At 38.4% G+C, this 25,090-nt stretch overlaps 1 protein-coding gene across 1 annotated transcript in view; it reads right to left on the reverse strand.

Moving 5' to 3' along the window:
• The window catches only part of HCN1 (hyperpolarization activated cyclic nucleotide gated potassium channel 1), a 204,145-nt gene that overhangs the window by 17,099 nt on the left and 161,956 nt on the right, over window positions 1-25,090 (reverse strand). The window contains exons 5-6 of the mRNA XM_062018655.1: window positions 24,086-24,232; window positions 1,218-1,458 (exon numbers count right to left, since the gene is read on the reverse strand). Coding sequence (XP_061874639.1) covers window positions 1,218-1,458; window positions 24,086-24,232 — 388 coding nt within the window. The remainder of the gene's footprint in view (window positions 1-1,217; window positions 1,459-24,085; window positions 24,233-25,090) is intronic.

Raw genomic sequence — 25,090 nt, forward strand, 5'->3', positions numbered from 1 at the left:
TTTAAGCCCTTGGGATAAGACAAGACCTATTTACTGAAGTGCTTCTACAAATACTGGTACGAATCACCTTGCAGGGGTTACTGCAGAGTGACAAGGCCTTTTGGACAGACCAACAGGAGTTGCTTTAGCATATTATTCTAAAATGAGATCAGTTAAGTAACTCTACAATTTAGTTCAAACACTGAACTGAATTCACTTTTTTAAGCTTCCTACTTCCATATACCAGCGAAATGGCACAGATTAGGCTTTCAATTGAACATTTTCTGAAAGCCTTTTGACTCAGTTCTGGGATGATTCATGGGATTCAACAGAAAATTAATACAGTGACCAACTAACTGTAACCATCATGAGCACCAGTGGTACACACAAATGTGCAATCAGTTTCTGGAAACCAGCCTTGCTGCTACTCATAGAATCAGACACCTATTCTTTTGCATAAAAACAATTTAGAGTTGCAAGGAACAAAATTTTCATACCAATTATTTATTATATGTAATAAAAGAGATTGCTTTCATCTAAATAAAAATATTCAGATGCGTTCATCTAAAGGAAAGCCTATTTTTTGTTACAATTACCAGATGAATTTAATTTATATTAAAATTCACGTCTGGTTTTTATCAATATACATCTGTTGGAGAGCTATCTAGTCAGTCAGGGAGTCTAGTTTCTCCTAGCATGTACTGAAAGGATAAACACCACTGTGTGCTAAAACTCTGTGAAAAAGCACTAATAACAGCTTGAAATATTCATGAATACAAAAATATCAACAATAAATAACAGTGTTTTATCTACTGACTAATTTTGTAATTCTTACAGTGGTTTCTACCTTTCAGAAGTACTTTACATTCATGACTCAAAAACTGTATCATTTTCCAAAGAAGAGGAATCTTGTTTATTTTACCTATTAATAGTTATAAAATTACTATACAAATTATTATATTATTATTTAAATAATGTCTATTAAATAACAGTGCTCTTAATTTAAAATAACTTCAAAATTCAGAAAGGTCATTCTGCATCTTTAATATCTGTCCTCACAATAGCAAGCAGACTCTGAATACCTTACCCAGAAATATTGTGTGCACTCCTCATTGCAGCTGGCATTGTCTAGACAAGAGATTGTACACTTACTATGATGTCTCTATGTGTCTGATACCTGAACACGTTTTGTTGTAGTGTGCTCACTCCAGTGTTATCATTCATTTTCTCCTACTCACCTCCAAAGTAAGAGCCATCTGTCAGCTTCAGTTCCTTGTTGGATTTGGTGATGACACCAGCAACACCATGCTGAATGAAATACATCTTTTTACCCACAGCCCCTTCTCGGATAATATAATCTCCAGGTTGAAACACCTCAAATCGCAATTTGCTTAGCATGGCAGTCACAAAATTTGGATCTGCATTAGCAAAAAGAGGCATAGTAGCAACCAGCTTCCGACAGTTGAAGTTGACAATCTCCTAAATGGGAAAGAAACATAATGATAATAATGGTCAGCAAATACATACAACACGATGGACATAGAAAAAAAGACTTTCAGGTTTCTCCACAAAAAATATCTTCGTGCTCATACTGGACTTTTCTCCATCTCTGTGCATAATTTTTCAATTTTTTCCATCTGTTTCTAGTGAATAATAAGTGATTGAAACAACACACCTGATCTGTATTTCTGAGGTGAAAGATTGTGTTCTTCAGGCAATTTTTATATGTTATTTATTACTCCCCTTGGATTTTAGGGGAAAATATGACAGAAATATAAAAAGTAAATAGGATTTACAGTGTCTGACACCCAGATTAGCTGTTGCAGCAATTGTATTAAGCCTAGTGTTTTCAAATATTATAGCAGTAATATCTTTCTGATCAGAACAACTCCAGTGGTAATATAAATGTACATTACAGTTAGCTGCAAGGCTAGCTGAAATCAACAGGAAAATTGCTTGCCCAGAATTTAATTCATATTACAAATATAGGAACATACATTCCTGCCCTTCAAAGAAATGCATCTATAGTAGATCCTTATATGCATAAAGCCCTGGTGTTTTCCTAAGACTGGTACAGGGCATTTCCCACAAAGAATATTTATGTTTACAGAGACAACCATGAGCACATCTACATGAAAACATTAGTAGCAAAAATCTACAAATGTCTTATTTGCTTTAGGTTAATTTTAAAAAAGATTAATTTCTGAAATATTTTCAAGCTTAATCTTGCAGACCTTACTTTGTCTTTGGAAAATTAACGTGGTCAGTTTTCATACAGACACAACAGGGTATTGAAGAGCTAAGAATAATCAGTATTACACGTGGTGAGGGTTTCAGGCAGGCAATATCTGAGTTAGCAATCCAAACATAACAGGAAGAGCACATATGATAACCTGTATATAAGTGCACAGGGAGCAAAAAGAAAGGAAAATACAACCAGCAGTCACCGAATAAAACTAAATATAACTTCATTGTCAGACGAGTGTCTCTAACATTTTTTACACCAAGCCAAAGCTTTATAGTCGATATAAAGGAAACTTCCTACCCATCAGTGCTCTGACTCCCTTGACTGAGGTTCACTGCATTCCTGCTGGAATTTGCGTTTTCAACTTCCCATGCATCTGCTGTCTCATACATCTCATACATCCCATGCAGTGATCTCTCTGATCAACAAGCTCAGATATATTTGTTCACAGCTCAGATAAATTCTTTTCCTCTTCTCCAGTTCCCAACATGTGATATCCTAGTTTCGGACATGATGAGTAATTTCAGCTAATTCTACTCTATAAACAAGAAAACAATTTCTTCAAATCAATTCCCTTGCATCTGGGAAGGAGGTGCTGATCTCCCTTTGAAGGGAAGCTATTGGCTACCGGGGGAACTAAGAAACATTGACATGATCTGAAAAAGAAGAAACAACCACATTTATCCAAGAAATTATGTCCTTTCAAAATAAATCCAGTGGAGCTTGGAAAGATAATGTGAAACTAAATGTCTCACCAGACACCTGGGAGGAAGAAATATATTTTTGTTTTCCAGAAAGATCTTATTTTCTATTAAAGAAATAAAAAACTGGACAAAATTACTTCCTAATGCTACTCTTAGGACATATTATCTATTGATAACCCTGCGAGTTATGTGTCATTACATAATAGCAAGATGAAAAGAGCAGTGTCTCTAACCAGAAATGAACATTTATTGTTCACAAAGAGAAACACAGCAATTCTTTTTAACCTTGGTCTCAATAGCATCACATCTATTTACTTAGATAAACACTATTGTACCTGTCTCCTTTTTTTCCTTAAGGAGATGAAAAAAAAAAAAAAAAATTCAAAATGTAATGCACATTTAATTCCAGAATTATTGAGTTAAAGGTTGAGTTAATGAAGGGTAGGAATAAGTACTACATAGAATCATAGAATGGTAGGGGTTGGAAGGGATCTTTAGAGATCATCTAGTCCAACCCCCTTGCAGAAGCAGGTTCACCTAGATCAGGTCACATAGGAACATGTCCAGGCAAGTCTTGAAGACGTCCAAGGACTGAGACTCCACAATCCCTCTGGGCAGCCTGTGCCAGCGCTCCCTCACCCTCACAATGAAATAGTTTTTTCTTATGTATAAATGGAGCTTTTTGTGTTCCAGCTTCATCCCATTACCCCTTGTCCTGTTGCTAGATACTATAGAAAAAAGAGATGTCCCAATCTCCTGACATCCACCCTTTAGATATTTGTAAATGTTAATAAGATCTCCCCTCAGTCTCCTCTTCTCCAGACTAAACAGCCACAATTTCTGCAGCCTTTCCTCATAAGAAAGATGCTCCAGTCCCCTGATCATCTTGGTGGCCCTGCGCTGGACTCTCTCCAGGAGTTCTCTGTCCCTCTTGAGCTGAGGAGCCCAGAACTGGACATGGGACTCCAGATGAGGCCTCTCCAAGGCAGAGTAGAGGTGGAGCAGAACCTCCCTTGACCTGCTGGCCACACTCTTCTTGATGCATCCCAGGATGCCATTGGCCTTCTTGGCCACGAGGGCACATTGCTGGCTCATGGTTAGTTTATTATCAACCAGGACTCCCAGGTCTCTCTCTGCAGAGCTGCTCTCCAGCAGGTCAATCCCCAGTCTGTACTGGTGCACGGGGTTGTTCCTACCCAGATTGCAAGACTCTGCACTTGTCCTGTTGAACCTCATGAGGTTCTTCTCTGCCCAACTCTCAAGCCGGTTGAGATCCCACTGAATGGCAGCACAGCTTTCTGGGGAATCAGCCAGTCCTCCCAGCTTGGTGTCATCAGCCAACTTGCTGAGGGTACACTCTGTCCCCTCATCCAGGTTGTTGATGAAGAATTTGAACAAGATTGGCCTCAGAACTGACCCCTGTGGAACTCCACTGGCCACAGGCCTCCATCTTTGAAGCCAGTCACTAAACTCCATTTGAATTCATCGGGCATATGCTTTCACCATGAATGTTTTATCTGAGAATTATTTATATGTGATGGAGAAAGAACAACACTGCTCTTCTGTCACTTTTCACTGTACAGCCTCATTCTCCCTCATCCTCTCTGATTGCCATAACTTCCCTTATTATGAGTGTTCTGGCATGCCTGAAACACTGCACCATGTATGGACTTCACAGTTAAGCATAAATGGGATGGATTAAGAGCAGAAGAGACAAGATTTGAGACCGAGAGAAGATTTCTTTATGGTTGCACAGAACTTGAAAGGTGTAGGAATACACGACAGGAATCAAAACACAAAAGATGTAAAGAAAAAGAGCACTGAGATTTATAGAAACTGTGAGATTCTTACTTACAGAAAGACAGAGCAGTTTGACTATGAGTCCCACCCAGGGCAGGTAAAGACATGGATGGTACTGGTGCAACACTACAGGACAATACTACCTGTGCACATGACATCAGAATCAGAGCTTAAATAAACCCCAAAAACTAGTCTTGCTTGTAAAAATACATGGAAAATTTTATATAAGATCTGTATTGTTTGCCTGAATCTAAATATTATCTCAAGCAACAGCACTACAAGGTGTGAATTACCATAGCTGCCTTGGTATTCACGATCCTGCCTGACAAGTCATTAAGTCAAGAGGAGTAATCACAAGCTAACCCTTCAAGTATAGTCTGTATAAGGGTATAAATATAATAACAAGATTCCAGCTGACCGTCTTTCTAAAGGATGAGGAAAAGTTCTTTTTTCTTCTTGTCTAAACACTCCATTTCTCAGTAAAACTTCAGCCACCACCTCCAAAGTAAAGGAAAGCTATTCTCTGGTCCTGCTGTTTCGCAGAACACTGACATCACATGAGGAACTCCAGATTACATTGTCAGCTCTGTATGAGACTGTCTTACTGCTGGCTTGGCTGATGCTGGAAAGATGGCCATAACTATTACTTGCATGGGGACTTTTCAGTAGACTGGCTACTTGTTTTCTGTTTCTGAAAGTGAATAGCTTCTCTTGCATGGCCAGGAGGCAGAGAAAGGAAATTATTAAAGAAAGTGAAAATTGATTGGAAACTATATGGAAGCTGGTGGGGAAGCACAGAAAAGGCTGGGAGAGTAAAAGTTCAACTTTTCACAATCAGGAAGAAAGAGTAAAGCAGACCTAGGTGGAGTAGCAGTAATAAAGAGAGAATGCTGGGAAAATAAAAAGAAGGAACACAAAGACCTAGAAGAAAGAGAAAAAAGAAGGCAAGACGGCTGACTTTAAAAACAGATCAAGAAATGAAATTCCTGAAAAAGTGAGGGCAACTGGAGCACAAAACCTGGAGAAAACATGCCTAGAACAAAAAGTGAGCTGTAGGGCTGATAAAACAGACAAAAGGGAAGTTGTTTTAAAAAAAGCCAACAGAAAAGTGATCACTAACATAACTTAATAGCACCACAGGAAGGCATGATACAGAGGAAAAGAATTCAGATCTCCATTATTCCTTTTCATAGACCCAGTCCAGCCCAACCAGAAAGAAATCATTCTTGGGAATCACAGCAAAATATACATTTCTTACAGGATTTGTACCGTTGGAATCTCATGTCCTCTCACGGCTCTATCTTCTGCCCAACTTTCTCTCTCGATATGAAATCTATATCTGGGTATACCCATGTACATACACATTACCTGCTCAGTCTGAGTTGCCTAATGACAGTACTAACACAGCTACAAAACCACCCTGCTGTGGTAATTTCAGCTGTTACATACTAGTTATGCATTCTTTTTGTTGATTAGTTTCTGTGAAAGTTTATGTTAAAGAACAAACTTTCCTTATTTAAGATATTAGAAGGTGGAAAATTACTGGGGGAGAAAGAAATGTGTCATTTTTAAGTGCTTTGTTTTTCTTTAAGTGTTCTTTTATTTAAATATGAGATCATTCAGAGCATGTAAAACACATTTCCCTGCATCTTAATAATAGGCAGTGCTGTAATTTCAGATTCTTGCGTATTACTTTAAATATCATCTTGAGGGGAAAGAAACAGTAAAGACTATGAATGTGGTTTATGTAACTCACAAAGTACTAGGAGAAATAGTTCTGTGTTTTCAAAGTAAAATAATAAAAGAACAAACTGCTAAATTAAAAGTCGATATTTTGTGCAGAGAAAAATCTTTCACTTGTACTTTCTTTGAGTTAATTCTTTGGATCCAGAGTAGAACCAGATTATGCTGCCCAATATGGTACCTTAGTTAAATAAACTCATAATGATTTTGTCTCGCCTCTACATTAAGAAAATAACAAGTTAAGCCTGAGGAAACAATTAGCAGTGTATTATATAGCTGAAGTGGTTAAAGGGCAAGAGTCATTCAGACTACATGGAGCAAGTGCCAATCTAGTTCAAGAAGTACGTCAGAGGTGCAAGGGTCTGCTTTATATAGGAGATTGGTTAGTTAATTGCACTGCCTCCTGCTGCCTTATAGTGTACTGCTGCTACTACTCATGTTGGCCTTCCTGGCTATTTTTTTCCAGCTAACATTACAGCATCATATATTACCATTTTGTGTGGGTTCAATAGTTCTGGACAATTGCTCCAATGCATCTCAAAATGTCACATTTAGTCTCAAGGCCATCCTAGCTGTGATTAGGGCATGGTGGCATCCAGCTTCTCTGATTGCATCTGTAAGAGCTATTTAGGATTTTTCTTCAGGAGAAGATTTTTAGATAGAGGTAGTTCTTTCAGTTACACTGACTGCAAAAAGCAGACGAAGTTCTTGAAAGATTTTTGCTTTTTCCCACTAATCCAGTTGAGCTAATGAAAAGTATTACTTCCATAGACAAACTCTGTCCTTATGTGTTCACCATCAAAGTCTACTCATGAATATGTTGAAAAATAGATTAGTACCATTAGGTTGCTTCTGCATACTATTGTAAAAATCTAGTACATAATTTTATCAATTAATTTATTTTTCTCTGAGTGGCCCTTCTTTACACTCTGCTTTTGAAGGAGGAGAAACTACATCAGTCTTAATTTCCTGGCCATTTAAAGGAAGAAATCACTATATTGAGAAAGGTATTTTTCTTTTAGAAATAACTCACAGAAGAAAAATAACTGAGCAAGTGACTATGGGAGAACTTTAGGGAAAAAAAGCATGCTATTTAGGGATTTGGGGCTGTTTATTCAGGTTATATAAAAGCAAATATATTTGCTTTTAAGGAGTCATATTCTGTACATGTTCATGATTTCCTGTAATTTTTTAACCTATTGTGCAATTATAGCTGACTTTTGGACTAGGCTTAGTACCCCACTGAGCGAATGACTACATCATCAACCTGTTTGATGCCAGAAAATCTACATGTGGCAACAGGATGCAATATTCTTCCTTTCTAGTGCACCTGAAATTGTTCAAATTGCCCTGACACATTCTGCTTATTCATCTATGGACAGTGTAAGACTTACAAATAAATTTTGCTCAGGGACTTCCATATAACTCATAAAGACTATGTAAATTTTTCTCTTTAAATGGGATTTATGTAGTTTTCCATTTTTTAAATACATTGATCAATTTTGACACAGTGACTTGGCCTAAATTGTGTTTACAAATAGAGTAATCCTTGGTTAGCATCTTTTATGTCCACAGGTGTATCAAGAAACATAATTCTTTTTTCTATAAGCCTTTTTAGAAAATATCACTGCCTAGCCCCTTTGGCTATGTATTTCAAATCCCAAGGATCCTCTGATCTGAGACAACTTGCAGACAAAGCACAAAATCTGAAAAATCTCAGAGCTCTAAGGCAAAGACAGTCCACATGATCTCAGCTGCTCTGAAAACCAGTAGCCCTTAGGTTCCCAAGACCTTCAGTGTATCTGTATATAGATTGCCCAGATGCAGAAAATTTTCAAACCAGCTGTGAGACAAGAGAAAGAAAAGAAAGAGATGAATAAATAGGCTTTCCAGTCATATGATGAATGAAATCCCCTGCTTGGATTCTACCACGACTGAGTTGAAGAAGGTGGATTTTTTGTTTCTAGCTTTCTTCGACTCAATTTAAGACAAGTCAATATTAATGAGAGTATAAAGTAGCTATTATTGCTGTCTCCTAAGAGAAATATTTTTAATGCATTTGAAAACAAAAGAGATAGATATTTGACCAATTATATTTTCTTGTTTTCATTAATTAATGTTAGCCTGCACACTTTTCTGCATTCCTTACTTGATTAGAATTTTCTATTCAACTCCTCATATGCATTTTTTATCCTTCAGAATTATTACTGCACTAAATTCAAATGTAGACAAGATAATCCTTTTGAGAATATATGGTTCAACCAAACCTCCAAAATAGTCTGAAGGATATCCATCTTTTTCCCAGGTTGTTAATTGATTTAATGGTGCTTAAGGGAAAGTAGTTCTGTGTATCTCATGCTTCTCTTCTCTGGATTTTCCATTATAATTAGACAATTTAAAAAGAGAAAAAGAAAGAAGTGACAGTGAGTTTCACCAAAGCAGCCTGAGTTCCATTTGTGTGATCTCTTGGGTAAAATATTTTGCTTTGAGTGCTTTCTTGTTTAAAATATGCAAGTCAGAATGCAGAACAGCATGTTCTGAAAAATACAGTATCACTGAAGAAACAGAAGGCCATGAAGAAAGTAACTTCTTTGTGGAAGCAGGGAGAAAAAAAAAAAAAAAATCTGTGTTTGAAGCTAGCAGGGGGCTGACTGGGAGCTAAAAAAAAAAAAGTATTGAAGCAAAATTAATTGGCAGGAAAAATATCAACATGCCTTAGCAGAACAGAAAGCTGCAGCTTGGATATAAATTTTTGTGTTGCCTAATTTCTGATTTGCATTTGGTCAGAAATTGAAGCTAGGAATGTTCCCATGGAGAATTTATTGTGAGCTCTGCAACAGGCAAGAAATTCCTTCTGCCATTATATCTCTCTCTCTTTGTCCCCTCCTCCCTTCTCCAGTCTTCAGTCAGAAAAGAGGTAGTTCTCAAGAGAAAGTGCTTTCTCTGCACCCTATGTATATAGTTTAGCTGAAACAGTAACAACAACTGCAAAAACAGTTATTTAAAAATCACTAGTGATTTGTTCACTGAATTATTTTAAAGCTCTCCAAGAGCTCTGGATCAGAAATACTGTTATCTTGTTAATTGCTAGGTTAACACTTACTTCTTATTATGAATTAAAAGCCCATTGGTTCAAAGCCTCTCTCTGTAGAATTATTAAGTGGCTTAAATGAAATCTTACTGATTATAGTGGGTAAATCCCAGTTAGCTGAGCTTGAAATAACCACACTGAAATTACATTTAGAGTTTGTAAGTACATTCCTGTTTGTATCTAATTTGATTTGTAACTATTTAGTGAAGGTCTACTCCATATTATGATTTGGGAGAAACAGTAAACTCCCAACTTTAATACATAAAATCTAAACATTGCTACATTATGTATAATTCAGATCTTAAAGTGGTGAAAAAGTGCATTTGTAAATAATAGGAAGATTTATATAGGTTTCTTAAATGTGTGACAGAATGCCTGTGTGTGTATGTACTATAATATTTACAACGTCAACTATAGAGATACACATCCATATATATATCTCCATATATAACAGATGGATATATATATCTATATATAACAGAAGGCTATAAAAAGAAAGATTAGGAGGATGCACAGTCCTTTTCTAATTCTGAACCAGCCTTCGTCACTGCTTTGCTATGTGAACTGGGACAAGCTAATTATGAGACCATTTGAATTTGCCTTCCAAAGGAAACCATTGAAGAGGGTGCTGGAGTGGGATCTGGTGCAAGGGACCAGGGATGCTTTGTTGTGAGTAGCAACTTGCAACGTCAGTGTAAGGAGCTCATCACCCACATTCAGGCTGCTGCACCAAGGCACAAGCACATGGAAGCAGAAAAATACTGGAAGTGCTGATTCTAGAGCCCAGTTTTACAGTGAAACATGCGGATGGTTCTTAGTTGTTAATGGTGAGACATGAGGAGCTGGCTCCACAAGAAAGATCATTGGACAGTAAAAATGAAGCCTCTGGGAAGAGTTTAGCAGAGTGATGGCCAGACAGCCCTGGAGATAGAATTTTGCTTGAGAGTGCCACTTTGGTTAATACAGGTAGCTGCCAGGGAAACAGATGGATAAATGGCAAGGAAGATGTAAGGAGTGGAAGAAATTCTGAGGAGTGCAAGTAGGCATAGTGACAGCAAGAACAGTGTCCATTGCAGATCACATGGAGGAAAAAGCAGGCAAACTGTCAAGAGTAGAAATAGTAACAGCTAGAGTAAAAGTAATGCATCAGACTCTTTAAACATGCAGCAGTCAGACATGCTTAATGGCATGGTATCAGAGTAACAAAGAGTCATATCACAACTACAGGCCAAATCATTGCCAAGACTTGTCGGATCAAGGATGCATAGGTCATTGTCACATTTGTACACCCTAAAAATTTTTGTTCTAGGGAGCATGGAGAATAAGCAGCTACATGAACAATAAAAAAGAAACCAGGGGAGATACCTGTAGCCTTCTGTTATCTATATCTAGTAATTATGCGGTGTTTGCTCTCTACTCACAATCACTAAGGCCTTAGGTATTTGTGCTTGTGTTTTCTCTCCAGGACTAGACATGCCCTAAAAGTAAAGGGGCCTGATGATGCAAAGCACTTGGGAACTGCCATTAGCATCTCTGCATGAGGCCAGGAAGCCACAGGATGCAGGCTCATAGGCAATGCCATGGTCTTCACGTCAGTTAAATATTCCTTTTCAAGACAATTTCAGTTCATTTGCTTGCTCAAACTTTTACATTTATTTAACCATTAATAGCACTTAAGTATAACTACATTACTGACTTCATGAATGAAATGTGGGCTGAGGAATATTTCTGTAAGAAATATGTTCATATAATTTATTCAGAAAGACTTAAAAATGATTTTAAGACAATACCTTAATGTCTACTTTTAAGAACAGAATTATCTATATTGATTTTGTCTCATAGGAGAGTCTTTAAAATCCCTGTCATTACAGTTTCTTTTAAGGTAGTATATTATAAACACAGACTGGTAGCATATGGAATATTTGTAAAGATACACTGTAACAGTAAGAAACATAAAGACCATATTGGAGTACATAATGAAATGTATGTACCTAGTACCATGCAACGATATCACAGAGTATTATATAATACTCTTCTCAGACATACATCTTGGACACATGTATTTGTACGTATGTGCCTGAAAGTCTGTGTATATGGCTATATATATGCATATGTGTGCTCTCCCACACAGAGATTTCTATGTATACATGGACATATCTATAGATGTACAAATGCATATATTTGCACATCTAATGTATGTAAATTTAACTAATTAATGTGTCCCATTAGAACCATATTTCAAATTCAGTTTAGTTAAATATTTAGAGGCTAATGTAATTCATGTAAGAGTGTGTGCTTATATAACTGAAGTTATAATCTACAAGCAAAAAGGCAAGAGGAAAGAAGATTCTACTCCCAGTCTCAATTATGTTCTTTGGAAATGAAATGTCCTGATGTTCTATATTCTGCAAGGACACATGATCTGTATCTATTTTCAACGAACATCTCCTCACATGGTGGTCTAAAAATAGGCCAGCCATGAACTTTAAATAATGGCTCAGGAAGGGTATTAACCTCTTTCTCACATTCTAAGTTTGTCCCATTGCTGTAAGTATCAATATTATGCAGCACATATCTGGTGTTAAGAAAATGATGAAGCAAACTACATACACCTCCATTTCTGCTTCCCCAGAGATGTCACTGCCTCTTAATTCATTTCAAGGTCTGTTACTTACTAAGCTGTCCACACATAGCATTGACAGAATTTCTCTTCCCTTCGGTGTTCAATCTATTTTGTGCCAGATGGTAAATCATGACCTATTTAATTTCCAGCCCCTACTTATAGTAGACTTCCTACTCTTGGTAAAATGTGAATGATCAGGAAAACTGTATTTACATAAACACACAAGGTTTTACACAATATCTGACAATGACTAGTACAATGACTAGCTAGATTTTTGTTTTGGGGGCTGTGGACTAGCCACTGTATTTCCCAAATACTCCAATAGTATAATGCTCATATCAGGTACATTTTAAAAATGATTCTTAGTAGTTCTACTTTTTTCTCACTTTTAAATACACACAGACCCATCTTTGCTTCCTAATTTTCTATTTAGAACAAGAAAAAAATGCTCACTATGAAATAAACTTATTTTTAATATATATGATATTCATGAGATCAAAGGTATAAATAATAGTTTTCAGTTGCACAGCTAACTAATTACTGCAATCCAGGCTAAAATGAAAACTGTCAATTACAAAGAATGTGCCTTTTCTTTAAAATGTATATAAACACATTGGTATCTATTTTATCTACAAAATAGTTTAGCCTTCTAGCAACGTACCATCCATTGCTTCAAAAGTACTGTAATGATTAAAGTGTGCAAACATGCAATGATCAGATCATAAAACTTGTAACTGTATGTGCTTTAGGGCACCTTATTAGTGTCCTCTCAGCCAACCACAGAGTTTTTGCTTCCACAAATGAGGGAGAAGAAAAATGGATTTGTTCAGGAGAAACTGAACAGACATAGACTTCACTGAACATGCTGGGAGAAGAAAATCCTCTTTGGGGAACTCCTTGCCAGTCAGCAGTGTACTTCTAGGGCCAATATGGAATCTAGTACTACTGTTAAGCAAGACTGTGTGAAGGTAACATGAAACAGACTGAGACAGCAGATGAAAAACATTGCCTTGAACTCAGCTCAGGAGCTACTGGGAAGTCTGTATCTGTGCTCAGTGCGATACTTTTTACCAGCTTTTTAACTCCACTCCCAAAATCTTAATGATTTCAGTGGGAAGAGTCCAGCTTCTGTCCCAACCCTATCAACCACTAGACCATTTCCCTAAGTGCAACATCCAACTGACTCTTAGACACCTCCAGGTACGGTGACTCCATCACCTCCCTGGGCAAGTTATTCCAATACCTAACAACTCTTTCAGTAAAGAAATTCCTCTTAATATCCTCTTAATATTGTCTTGTAGGAGAAGGAAGTATAATTCAACACCTTGTGCATCCATAACTATACTAAATTTCCTTATCTGTCCACTTACAAGTAAATTCAAAATGTTTTTGTAATTCTCACTTCACAGGATCACAGCGTCACAGAAACATAAAGGATTGGAAGGGACCTTGAAAGATCATCTAGTCCAACCCCCTGCCAGAGCAGGATCACCTAGAGTAGGTCACACAGGAACTCATCCAAGTGAGTTTTTATAGAGACTCACATCAAAAGGGATCACACATTCAAAAGATTTAAACCGAGGAGGAGACACTTGAGAAAAATAAACAGTATTTCACTTTTGGCTTACCTACAAGACAATTTTTGAAGAAAAGATTGTGTTTGCTTATTGTGTTTGCTAGACAACAGCAACAGCTCAAAACTACAGATTAGACAGGTTTGTGCAGGTGGTTTTATTTTAATTGAATTAGCATCAGAAAAACAATTATCTACCATTGCCATGATGTGCAGAGTTGATATCTCCCACAGGTTTAATAAGATTTGTTGTCTTAAATCACTAGTGTACCAATTGGAAATCAAGTTAATAAATGTGCATTCAGGACAGATTTTGAGTTCTGTTGTTTTCTGTTCTCTTTGCCTGTGAGATCACATGCTTTTAAAAGAAAACTCAAATTTTTGCATGGGGAATACTATGTACCTTTCTGTATCCTTTTACTAACATAATCACGTGCAACTGAGTGCCTAAAAATCCGCATATGCATTTGTTTCTGCATCTGATAGTTCACAGCATATTTATCTCCACTTCCAGGTGGTGAGACATAACTCTTAATCTTTATTTTTTGTGACTTTCATGTACACTGGCGTCTTTAAAGGATGCCTACTCAAGACAGAAACTTTTCTATTTCACGGCCCCACAGCATTTCTACTGATTCCAAACAAATATGCTTCAAAGGACTTTATCCTGCTCCTGGATCCAGAAGTGTTATTACAGTCTTCAAAGACAGAGAGAAAGAGGACCTGGAAAACTACAGCCTGGTCAGCCTCACCTCCATCCCTGGAAGGTGACGGAACAGCTCAACCTGGATGTCATCTCTAAACACATGAAGAAAAAGATGGTTTTCAAGGGCAGTCAACACAGATTCACCACACTGAAATCCTGCTTGACCAACCTGCTATTCCTCTGTGACAGTATTACTGGCTGGCTAGATGAGGGGAGAGCAGTGGATGTCATCCACCTTGACTTCAGCAAGACTTTTGACACTGTCTCCCAAAACATCCTCATCAGAAAGATCAAGCAGTGTGGCTTGGATGAGTGGACGGTGAGGTGGATTGAGAGCTCGCTGAATGACAGAGCCCAGGGGGTGGTGATCAACAGAGCCAAGTCAAGTGGCCAGTGGGGTTCCACAAGGATCAGTTCTGGGGCCAGTCTTGTTCAATATCTTCATCAACGACCTGGATGATGGGACTGAGGGTACCCTCAGCAAGTTCCCTGATGACACCAACCTGGGAGGACTGGCTGATTCCCCAGAAGGCTGTACTGCCATTCAGTGGGATCTTGACTGGCTTGAGAGTTGGGCAGAGAAGAACCTCACGAGGTTCAACAAGGACAAGTGCAGAGTCCTGCAACTGGGGAGGAACAACCCCATGTACAAGTACAGGCTGGGGATTGATCTGCTGGAGAGTAGCTCAGGGAGAGGGACCTGCAAGTTCTGGTAGACAGCAAACTAAACATGAGCCAGCAATGGTCTCATGGCCAAAAAGGCCAATGGTATTCTGTGATGCACTAGGAACGGTGGGGCCAGTAAGTCAAGGGAAATTCTCTTCCCCCTCTCCTCTGCCCTGGTGAGGCCTCATCTGGAGTCCTGTGTCCCGTTCTGGGCTCCCCAGCTTCCTGAGAGACAGAGACAGCTTCCTCAGAGACAGGGAACTTCTGGACAGAGTCTAGTGCAGAGACACGGAGATGATCAGGGGACTGGAACATCTTTCTTATGAAGAAAGGCTGTGGGATCTGGGACTGTTCAGCCTGCAGATGAGAATACTAAGAGGGGATCTCATTAACACATCCAAATATTTAAAAGGTGTATGTCAAGAGGAAGGTGAGATGTGATGGCAATTCTTCTCTTCTCTCAAGTGGAAGGACCAGTGGTAAAGGACAAAAGCTGGAATACAAAAAAGTTCCACTTAAACATAAGGAAAATCTTATTTGCTGTGACAGTGAGGGTGCCTTGGTACAGGCTGCCCAGGGAGGTTGCGGAGTCTCCTTCTCTGGAGGTTTCCAAACATGCCTGGACATGTTCCTGTGTGACCTGATAGAGGTGGATCTGCTTTAGCAAGGGGGTTGCACTAGGTGATCTCTAGAGGCCCCTTCCAACACCTAACATTCTATGATTCTATAAATTTAAATTCCACAGTTTAAACTGAAGGAAAATATGTTCCTTCTCACCACCTCCAAGGATGAGATATACTGGAAAGGGATGTGTGCACATCCATACCATGCATTCCTATCTTGTCTACACCGCATTTTCTACTGGAATGAGCTTCCTCCTCTCTGATTTTCCCCTTCAATTTCACAAGCTCCTCTTAAAGAAGTGCCATGATTTTTACTGGAGAAGTGGATGAGGCAGAAATAGAGAACCCTGTCAGGTACTAGGAAAACAATAGACAGATCTTGCATCTCTCAATCTTCAATCAAAAACAGATGTGCAGCTTCCAACTCAAGAACATCCGCTTATTTATTTTGTTTGTTTACAATTATTCTCTAAAGGGTTTAATTGGCTGTTTTAATGTAATGGAGTCACAATCACAATTCAGAGATTAGGGAAAAAAAAAAATCAGTTTTAGCCAAGTAAATCAAAACTTTCCAAATCCTACCAGCAGGAACACTAGCTAAGTCAAAGCAAGTACAACGTTAAAAGAATGTGTTTCTAAAAGGAGAACTCAGAAGTCATCTAACGTTCTTTGTTATTATTTTTAACCTAAAAATCAGCAATGCCATTTATACTTGCAATAGCATATTCAGACACAATCGGAAGGAACATGCTGTGGTAAGCATTGCCTAATATGTAGTAATCTTTCCTCAGTTTCAGCAGAAACTGCATGAAGTAAAAAAAAACCCAATAAAAAAGCTTGCCTTTTTCATCCACTGCCCCTTGAACTGCCTGTGTGTCAGCTAGCTGAATGCTTCTTCAGTCCATTAAAAACTGAGACATAACAGACACTTGGAAGCATGATCTTGGATTGAATAAGGCAGTGATTTGAAACTCTCCTCTGCAGGACAGCACTCCTGTTGCATTAGCTGTTGTTCTCTCAATGCATCAGAGTTGGTGCCCACAAAAACATTTCTGTTTCTGCTCTTCAGAAGCCTGAATAGCAGTTTAGACAGGTGAAGGTACAGACTGGATTTACTTTTCTGTAATAGGATTTGACATCTCCCCACAGCGCTTAGTTTGCATCTAAACAGTCTGGTGCTTTCCTCAAACTATGAAAACCTTTCTATGAATAACAACTACTGCACTAAGATTTGAGGATCCTATTTGGATTAGTGTCTTTGAAGAGCTCATGAAAGAACTGTTATATCTGAACTGTTTATTAAATAATTAGGACAAAGGATTTTCATAGGTTCAGTAACAAGCCTTCAAAATCGTGACTATGTGAACTGCTGTTGTATTATTATACGTAGCCCATATTTGTGGTTGGGATTGCCCCAACTCATCTGCAGGACCTTGCACTCAGCCTTGTTGAACTTCACGAGGTTCACACAGGTCTACCTCTCAGGCCTGTCCAAGTCTATCTGGGTGCCATCCCTTCCCGCCTATGTGTCAATCACACTCCACAGCTCGGTGTCATCTCCAAATTTGCACTTCATCCACTGTCTGTGTCATCAACTAAATTGTTAAATAACACCAGTCCAAACACTGACTCCAGAGGAACGCCACTTATCACTCTCTCCATTTGGATGTCAAGCCCTTGACTGCAACTCTGAGTTTGACCATCCAGCCAATTCCTTACCCACAAAGTGGTCCATCTGTCAAATCCACGTATCTCCAATTTAGAGATGCAGATGTTGTTCAGGACAGTATCCAACACTTTGCAGAAGTCCAGGTAGATGTTGCCAGTTGCTCTCTCCTTATTCATCAATGCTGTAACCCTGTTATAGACTGAGGTCAAAGTTTCCAGACTACATGAAATTGCAATGCGAGTGGTTGACAATCCAAAAGCTGTGTCTCAACTGTATCATATACAGTCAGGTATGTGAGTACACCAAGGAGCACAGACACTCTTCATGCTCCAGAAAATCAAACTACATTGTCTAATGTCTCTGGGAAATAGATTTGAGTGTGCATAAAGTTTGTTACTATTTTACACCTGCGGGGGCAAGCCATTTTAAAACACAAGAATCGAATCACCTGGTGATTGTTTACTCATTTCCAACATTAGAATGGCCCATTTGTTACTATTTGCAATTTTAAAACCTTCATTTTAGTCTTTTCTAAGAGGTTTTCAAGGCTTTGCTTAAGCCTGTATACTTGGACTACTATTTAAGCCCACCTTACGCAGGTTTCTGAAAAATACCAATACTTTCTCAGCATTTGTGAAGTAAACAACATGATATATCAGCATTTCTTACTCAAGATTGACATGCTGCATAATTCATTCACGACTGCAGTCCTCCACAGTATGAATTAAAGATATGTCTTATCTGGATCTACTTGAAAAAAGTAGAAAAAACAAAAACTGCAAGGTTGGGGCTGGTGTATTTAAAAAAAAAAAAAAAAAGAAAGAAAAAAAGAATACTTCAAAATTATTTATGTCTGCTGAAGAGACAGAGATGATACTTAGAGAACGGGCTGCCCAGATGGGTTATTGAGTCTCCTTCTCTGGAGACATTCAAAACCCACTTGGATGAGTTCCTGTGTCACCTACTCTAGGTTACCCTGCTCTGGCAGGGGGGCTGGACTAGATGATCTTTCAAGGTCCCTTCCAACACTTAAGATTCTGTGAAGAGAAACATGGTAATTGCTACCAATTGCTGATTACTACCTCAAGAAGTGAGGGAGATAATTCAAATGCTATTAAAGGCAGAATTTATTTCACATTAACTTCTGTTTGAAGATGTAGCCTTTTTTTTCCAAGCTAGTCACCTAAGTTTTCTTTACAGTAAGAGGGTGGGGTGGTATGTACAAAAAGAGACTAATGATTAGCTCAGATATTGCAGAACTTGTAGGGAACTACAGAGTTGATGAATCCAACTGTGCATGTCCTGGAAGGACCAATTTAAAACCTTCAGTGTCTACTGAAATTGTAACTGTCAGTATTCTCCTGACTAATTTGATTCTCAAGAAGGATGTACAGTTACTGTTGGATAAGTCTAACTGGGAAAAAGTGGATCTGATTTTTGGAAACAGCAAAAATTCTGTGTGTAATAAAAGAAGGCTTTAATTCTTTAGTTTCATTCTTTACTTTTATCAGAGGTAAGCAAGGTAGTAGCACACCACATATGGTGACACACAGTTAATTCAGTTTGAGAGTGTAGAGCTGAAGATATTCAATTAACTATATTACTATAGGACTAAGATACCCAGGTTCAGCAACTAACCTAGCCATTGAGAAGATAAAGTTTTTAAATCGCGCTTTCTAATGTGCCTTAGTTTTCAGTCATTGAATGGAATCTCTTTACAATACAAATTTATCATTGAATGATACACAGCTATTGATTGCTTTACTTAACTAGAGTGTGTCTTATATAATTTAAAAATTTTCAGGCTTATCTTTTTACTTTTCTTATTAAGCCCTAGTTAATTCCACACAAAAATCAAAGCTAGCCACTCACACATATGCAACAAAACCTTTTCTTAGTACTTCATTGTTTTAATCATTCATTCTCCATAAAATAAGCATCTATCCTTATATGCAAAAGGTCTTACTTCTAGTATAAGCATACACAGTTTCATTAGTAGTATTTTTAAAGATTGAGTGACCATATTTATATAATACATTATTACTTTCCTGCTAAAAAAGAGTCAAAATTTTAAAACATGGATGAAAAAAATGTCATCACTCACAAAGAGAATCTAGCTGTGAAAACTTTCAGCCCATACAGTAAACTTGAATGGCTAAAAACAAGGAGAGAACTGAAAACATCGTAACTTTTTAATAATATTTGATGATATTTGTACTATAATTGTGCAGCAATTTGTGTAGTTTCTTTTGTTCTGCTTATTCTAAGTGAGGAAATAATGGCTTCAGTTGAATATCTTCATGAGAATCTACTTTTATTAAGCTAATTATGCCTTATGGAGACTGTTTAATTCTTAGTCTATGCCAAACTAAAAGTACAATAACAGGCATGATTCCCTAAAAACTTAAGAAATCCTTCAGTCTTTATGGCCAAGGCCGACCCTCGGGAAGCCCAGTCAGGCAAGGATTATAGAATGGCCAGGACAGCAGAGGACTTGCCCTGGGTGGAAGAGGAAGAGGTTAAAGACTTGTTGGCCAAGCTTTAGGCTCATAAGTCAGTGAGTCCTGATGGGATGCACCCTAGAGTACTGAGGAAGCTGGCTGATTTGATTGCTGAGCCTCTCTCTATCATTTTTTAACAATCAGAGAGGACAGGTGAGGTGCCTGAGGACTGGAGAAAGGCCAATGTGATTCCAGTCTTCAAAAAGGTCAACAAGAATGACCCAGCAAACTACAGGCTGGTCAGCCTCACCTCCATACCTGGAAAAGCGATGGAACAACTCATCCTGAATGTTATCACTGAACATATGAAGGATAAGATGGTTATCAGGGGGAGTCAACATGGCTTCACCAAGGGGAAATTCTGTTTCACCAACCTGATATCCTTCTATGAGTGCATAACTGGCTGGCTTGATGAGGGGAGAGCAGTGGATATCATCTTCCTTGACTTCAGCAAGGCTTTTGACACTGTCTCCCATAACATCCTCATCAGAAAGCTGAGGCAGTGTGGCTTGGATGAGTGGACAGTGAGGTGGATTGAGAACTGGGTGAATGACAGAGCCCAAAGGGTGGTGATCAATGGCACAGAATCAAGTTAGGGGCCTGTGGCCAGTGGAGTTCCACAGGGATCAATTCTGGGGCCAGTCTTGTTCAATATCTTCATCAACAACCTGGATGAGGGGACAGAGTGTTCCCTCAGCAAGTTGGCTGATGACACCAAGCTGGGAGGACTGGCTGATTCCCCAGAAGGCTGTGCTGCCATTCAGTGGGATCTCAACCGGCTTGAGAGTTGGGCAGAGAAGAACCTCATGAGGTTCAACAAGGACAAGTGCAGAGTCTTGCAATCTGGGAAGGAACAATCCCATGCACTAGTACAGGCTGAGGGTCGAACGGCTGAAGAGCAGCTCTACAGAGAGAGACCTGGGAGTCCTGATTGATAATAAACTAAACATGAGCCAGCAATGTGCCCTCGTGGCCAAGAAGGCCAATGGCATCCTGGGATGCATCAAGAAGAGTGTGGCCAGCAGGTCAAGGGAGGTTCTTCTCCACCTCTACTCTGCTCTGGTGAGGCCTCATCTGGAGTCCTGTGGCCAGTTCTGGGCTTCTCAGCTCAAGAGGGACAGGGAAGTGCTGGAGACAGTCCAGCACAGGGCCACCAAGATGATCAGGGGTATGGAACGTCTTTCATACGAGAAAAGGCTACGGGAACTGAGGCTGTTTAGTCTGGAGAAGAGGAGATTGAGGGGAGATCTTATTAACATTTATAAATATTTAAAGGGTGAGTGTCAGGAGGTTGGGACATCCCTTTTTTCTGTAGTAGATAGTAACAGGACAAGGGGTAATGGGATGAAGCTGGAACACTAAAAGTTCCACTTAAACATAAGAAAAAACTATTTCACCGTGAGGGTGATGGAGCAGTGGCACAGGCTGCCCAGAGGGGTTGTGGAGTCTCCTTCCTTGGAGATCTTCAAGACCCTCCTGGACATGTTCATATGTGATTTGATCTAGGTGAACCTGCTTCTGCAGGGGTTTTGGACTAGATGATCTCTAAAGGTCCCTCCCAACCCCTACCATTCTACGATTCTATCATAAATAATTATTCTTTAATGAAGTAGCTAGAGCAACAGTGCTATCATCTGGGTTTTAGAGACTTGTGCAGTTATTGGTACATAAAATGGTATATCCCATCGTATATACAAACAATTGTGTTCTTCCTTGAAACAGCTCTAATTTATTACCTATTAGTAACCTCAAATTGACACTACCTCTACTGCAAACTGCACATGCTGAAGCAGTAGCTAATACAGAATTTGAAACCGCTAAACTATGCACAAACAGTATTTTCAGGCGCAGTGCATTAAATAACACCAAAAATTGCACAAAGTCATTGTGAAAACTGTTCTGGTATTCACAATGTCCAGTTCTTGCTTCTTCTTTAGTTTTTAAAAAATCTTTTTCTAGAATAACTACTTCCTTGTCATTCAGGCAGAGTGCAACCTGTGTGTGGCTGAGTAAATAAATGTTTCTTATATAATAAAAAGAAGAAAAAGGACATGCTAAGTACAATGTGATCATAGCAAAATAAGAAGCCACTCTTTCTGTGAAAGTCTGTTCTTTCCCCATGTTTTTAGCTGCTCATTAATTTTTGAAATTTTCCATACTTGATCTCTCCCTAGAAATGCTTTTTTGTTTTTTTTATGCTTGACCAAATTTGCCTTGCTGCTTTTAAGCAACAAGAAAGAAGGGAAGGGGATTGGACTAGAGAGGAGAGAGAGGAAGGGAAGAAACATGTAGGGAGGAAACAAGACAGACAATTAGAGCTCCATAACTGCAAATTGTTAATAAATGAAGGGTTTGCAATGGATGGGTATTAGACTTCATTTATGGAGAAATTTCTTCTTTCTTAAAAGAAGAAACAGATTAAACTGTTTCTGATGTTACTGACTGATGTGTCTGTATATGCTTCTGTTTTTTTAATAAAACAGAAGCTCCACACTGATCAAGATTCATGTTTTGACTGTCATTGTACTCTAGGGATAAGTTCCACACTTTTCCTGTATTATATGGTTTTTGTAGCATGTTTTGTTCTTGACATTTCAGAAGCTACCAAAGGGAGCTACAAGGTAAACTGGCAGAGGCAGTGCAGAAGCCAGACTCCTCCACCTGCCCTCCAAAACACAAATTCACCATACAATGAAAACACTCAGGCTACATTTCTGCTAGGGACTTAATGGGTGCAAGCACTGGAATTTAGTAATTTGTACTGTTCATTTGTTAGAAAAATCATGGTTTGGCCAGATTTTTACTTCAACTGTCTAGCAATGACTCAGCAATTTTGGGCATCATTCACCATTCCCAGTAGTCAGTTTGTAAGGAAGGAGGTCACTATCATAACACAGAGGTGGTTAATATGTGCCAGCTGCCCACAGAGCCCATTCAATGGCAAGGCACTATTTTAAACACAGAACATGATTGATTTTGGCAATGGATTGTATGGCATGTTTACCCCGCCCCATAACAAAGAGTAGGATGGAAAAAAAGTGCAATTTCCAAAAGTTTAGATCTCATCCTGTGCTCTATTGGGTTTTACATGTACATTATGCATATACATATACATATATATATATATACACATACACAGACATATATTCAGCACCACACCTCCCATGGTAGAGGATACCAAAAGGCACCGCTTTGTATCACTAAAAATTACACAGCTTTCATCAGATATTAGACTACTCCTTTATTCTCCCCTTTTCTTGTTTCTTTTCTCTTTCCCTTGTTCTTTCTTCTCTTTGAATTTTTCAACTGTGTTCTTGTCTTCTGGGTGTTGTTTTCCTCCTTTCAGTAGAGGATGTCAGCCAACCATTAATACAAACATCCTAGAGTATGTCAGGCATGAGCACATCCAACCAAAGACAGTCAGACTGATATTCCCATTAAGTAGCTACCTCTGTTAACAGCAAAATGAACCCTGCCTTCCTCACACAGAAGAGCACCTTTCCAAAGAAAATTCCAAATGCTTCCACATGTAACATAACGTAAAATAAATAACATAACATAACATAACATAACATAACATAACATAACATAACATAACATAACATAACATAACACACATAACATAACTAACATAGCATAACATTACATAACTGGAATACAGACTAGAGTTGTACTGAAAGAGATTTTTTTTTTAATGGCTTGTACATAATAATCCAGCTTCCTCATTTCAAGTAAAGGATGCTCCTCCACAAAATGAAACAGAACGGGTCTCCTTTACCTTCACTGTTGGCTTTAAGCGGTTTTATCTGCACAGATGTGTGGGTAGCAAGCAGGGAGAGCAGAAAAAAATCCCTTTCATCCAGGACCACTCTAGTATAGCCCCTCTCTATTGTAAAGAATGTCAGAAAATCTTGAGTTTCCTTCAACAACTCTTGGATGTCCTTGTGCGGCAGTGACTCTGACAGACTAGTACAGAATAGAGTGTAAATCTATTTTCTTTGTGTTGATCTAATACAAATTTCATTCTCTTGGTCATTTATTGACTAGGTCAAACGAAATTAAATATTACAAAATAGGATCAGAAGCAGTATTTCAACACAGAAACAGCAGACATGATTGTTTTTACATACCATGAACAACTGCTCAAATACTTTAATCTTACCTCCCTGAGGGGATCATTGAGCTCATTCAAAATATTTTCTTCATCAAAGATCTTGCCTTGGTAGCGGTGCTCGTAATAATCATGGATCTTCTGGCGCATTTCAGCAGGTAACTTGTGGAATGACATGTACTGTTCCACTTGTTTGTACTGTCAGGACAATAAAAGGAAGAATCAGGAAAAGTCACTTATTTACTATCTTTTTTTACTACTATGACAATTAATTCATGTATCCACTTAAGCTTTATGTATTCTATAAAGATAACATTTTGTTCATACACCAGATAGCCCTCACACAAATATTTCTTAATGTAGTATTACTCATGTGACAGAACAACCATAAATTACAGAAACCATCTGTAGTGGTGATGCTAACATCCACATAAACAAGTTTTAGGAGCAAAATCCTCACACTTGTCATGTGTTCCCTAAATTCCGAGCTACACAGAAGTGAAATTATACCAACAGAACTCAGAGAGATTTTAAGGTATGAAATTTCAAAAACTTGCTATGTTGTGTTAGTACGCAACATATTAATGTTGTGTATGCTTATAAAGTGACTGAAGAACGAAGTTAAAATCTGTGGAGATAATGAAGTAAAAAGCATTCCTCAGGAATGAAGCGAGAAGTTAACTAGAAAAATAAGCATGGCATCAGGAAATAAAAAAGTGGGGGAAGAGAGTAATGTCAGGATTCAGAACACTGAGAGGTCTTAATTTGATTTATCTTGTGCATTTTGTTTCCTTGTTTGCGCTAGTCCTCTGCCCTGTTTTGTGCTTTGTTTGCTTCCCTTCTTCAGAAGCCTTTTGGATAGCATAACTTTCAGAAAAGAAAATCCTGAACTAAAATACTCAGAGTTATACTGTTCTAACTGTATGATACGACTCAAATATACAAAAGAAACTGATTAAACAGCAAATGGACAAGTACTGCCTGATCAAGGCTTTTGCCACTGAGAACACCCTTCTTTCTCTCAGTTGAGGAGGCTAAAGCACTGAGATATAGAGG

The sequence above is a fragment of the Colius striatus genome, chromosome Z (assembly GCF_028858725.1).
Source record: "Colius striatus isolate bColStr4 chromosome Z, bColStr4.1.hap1, whole genome shotgun sequence".
In the NCBI taxonomy this organism is placed as follows: Eukaryota; Metazoa; Chordata; class Aves; order Coliiformes; family Coliidae; genus Colius; species Colius striatus.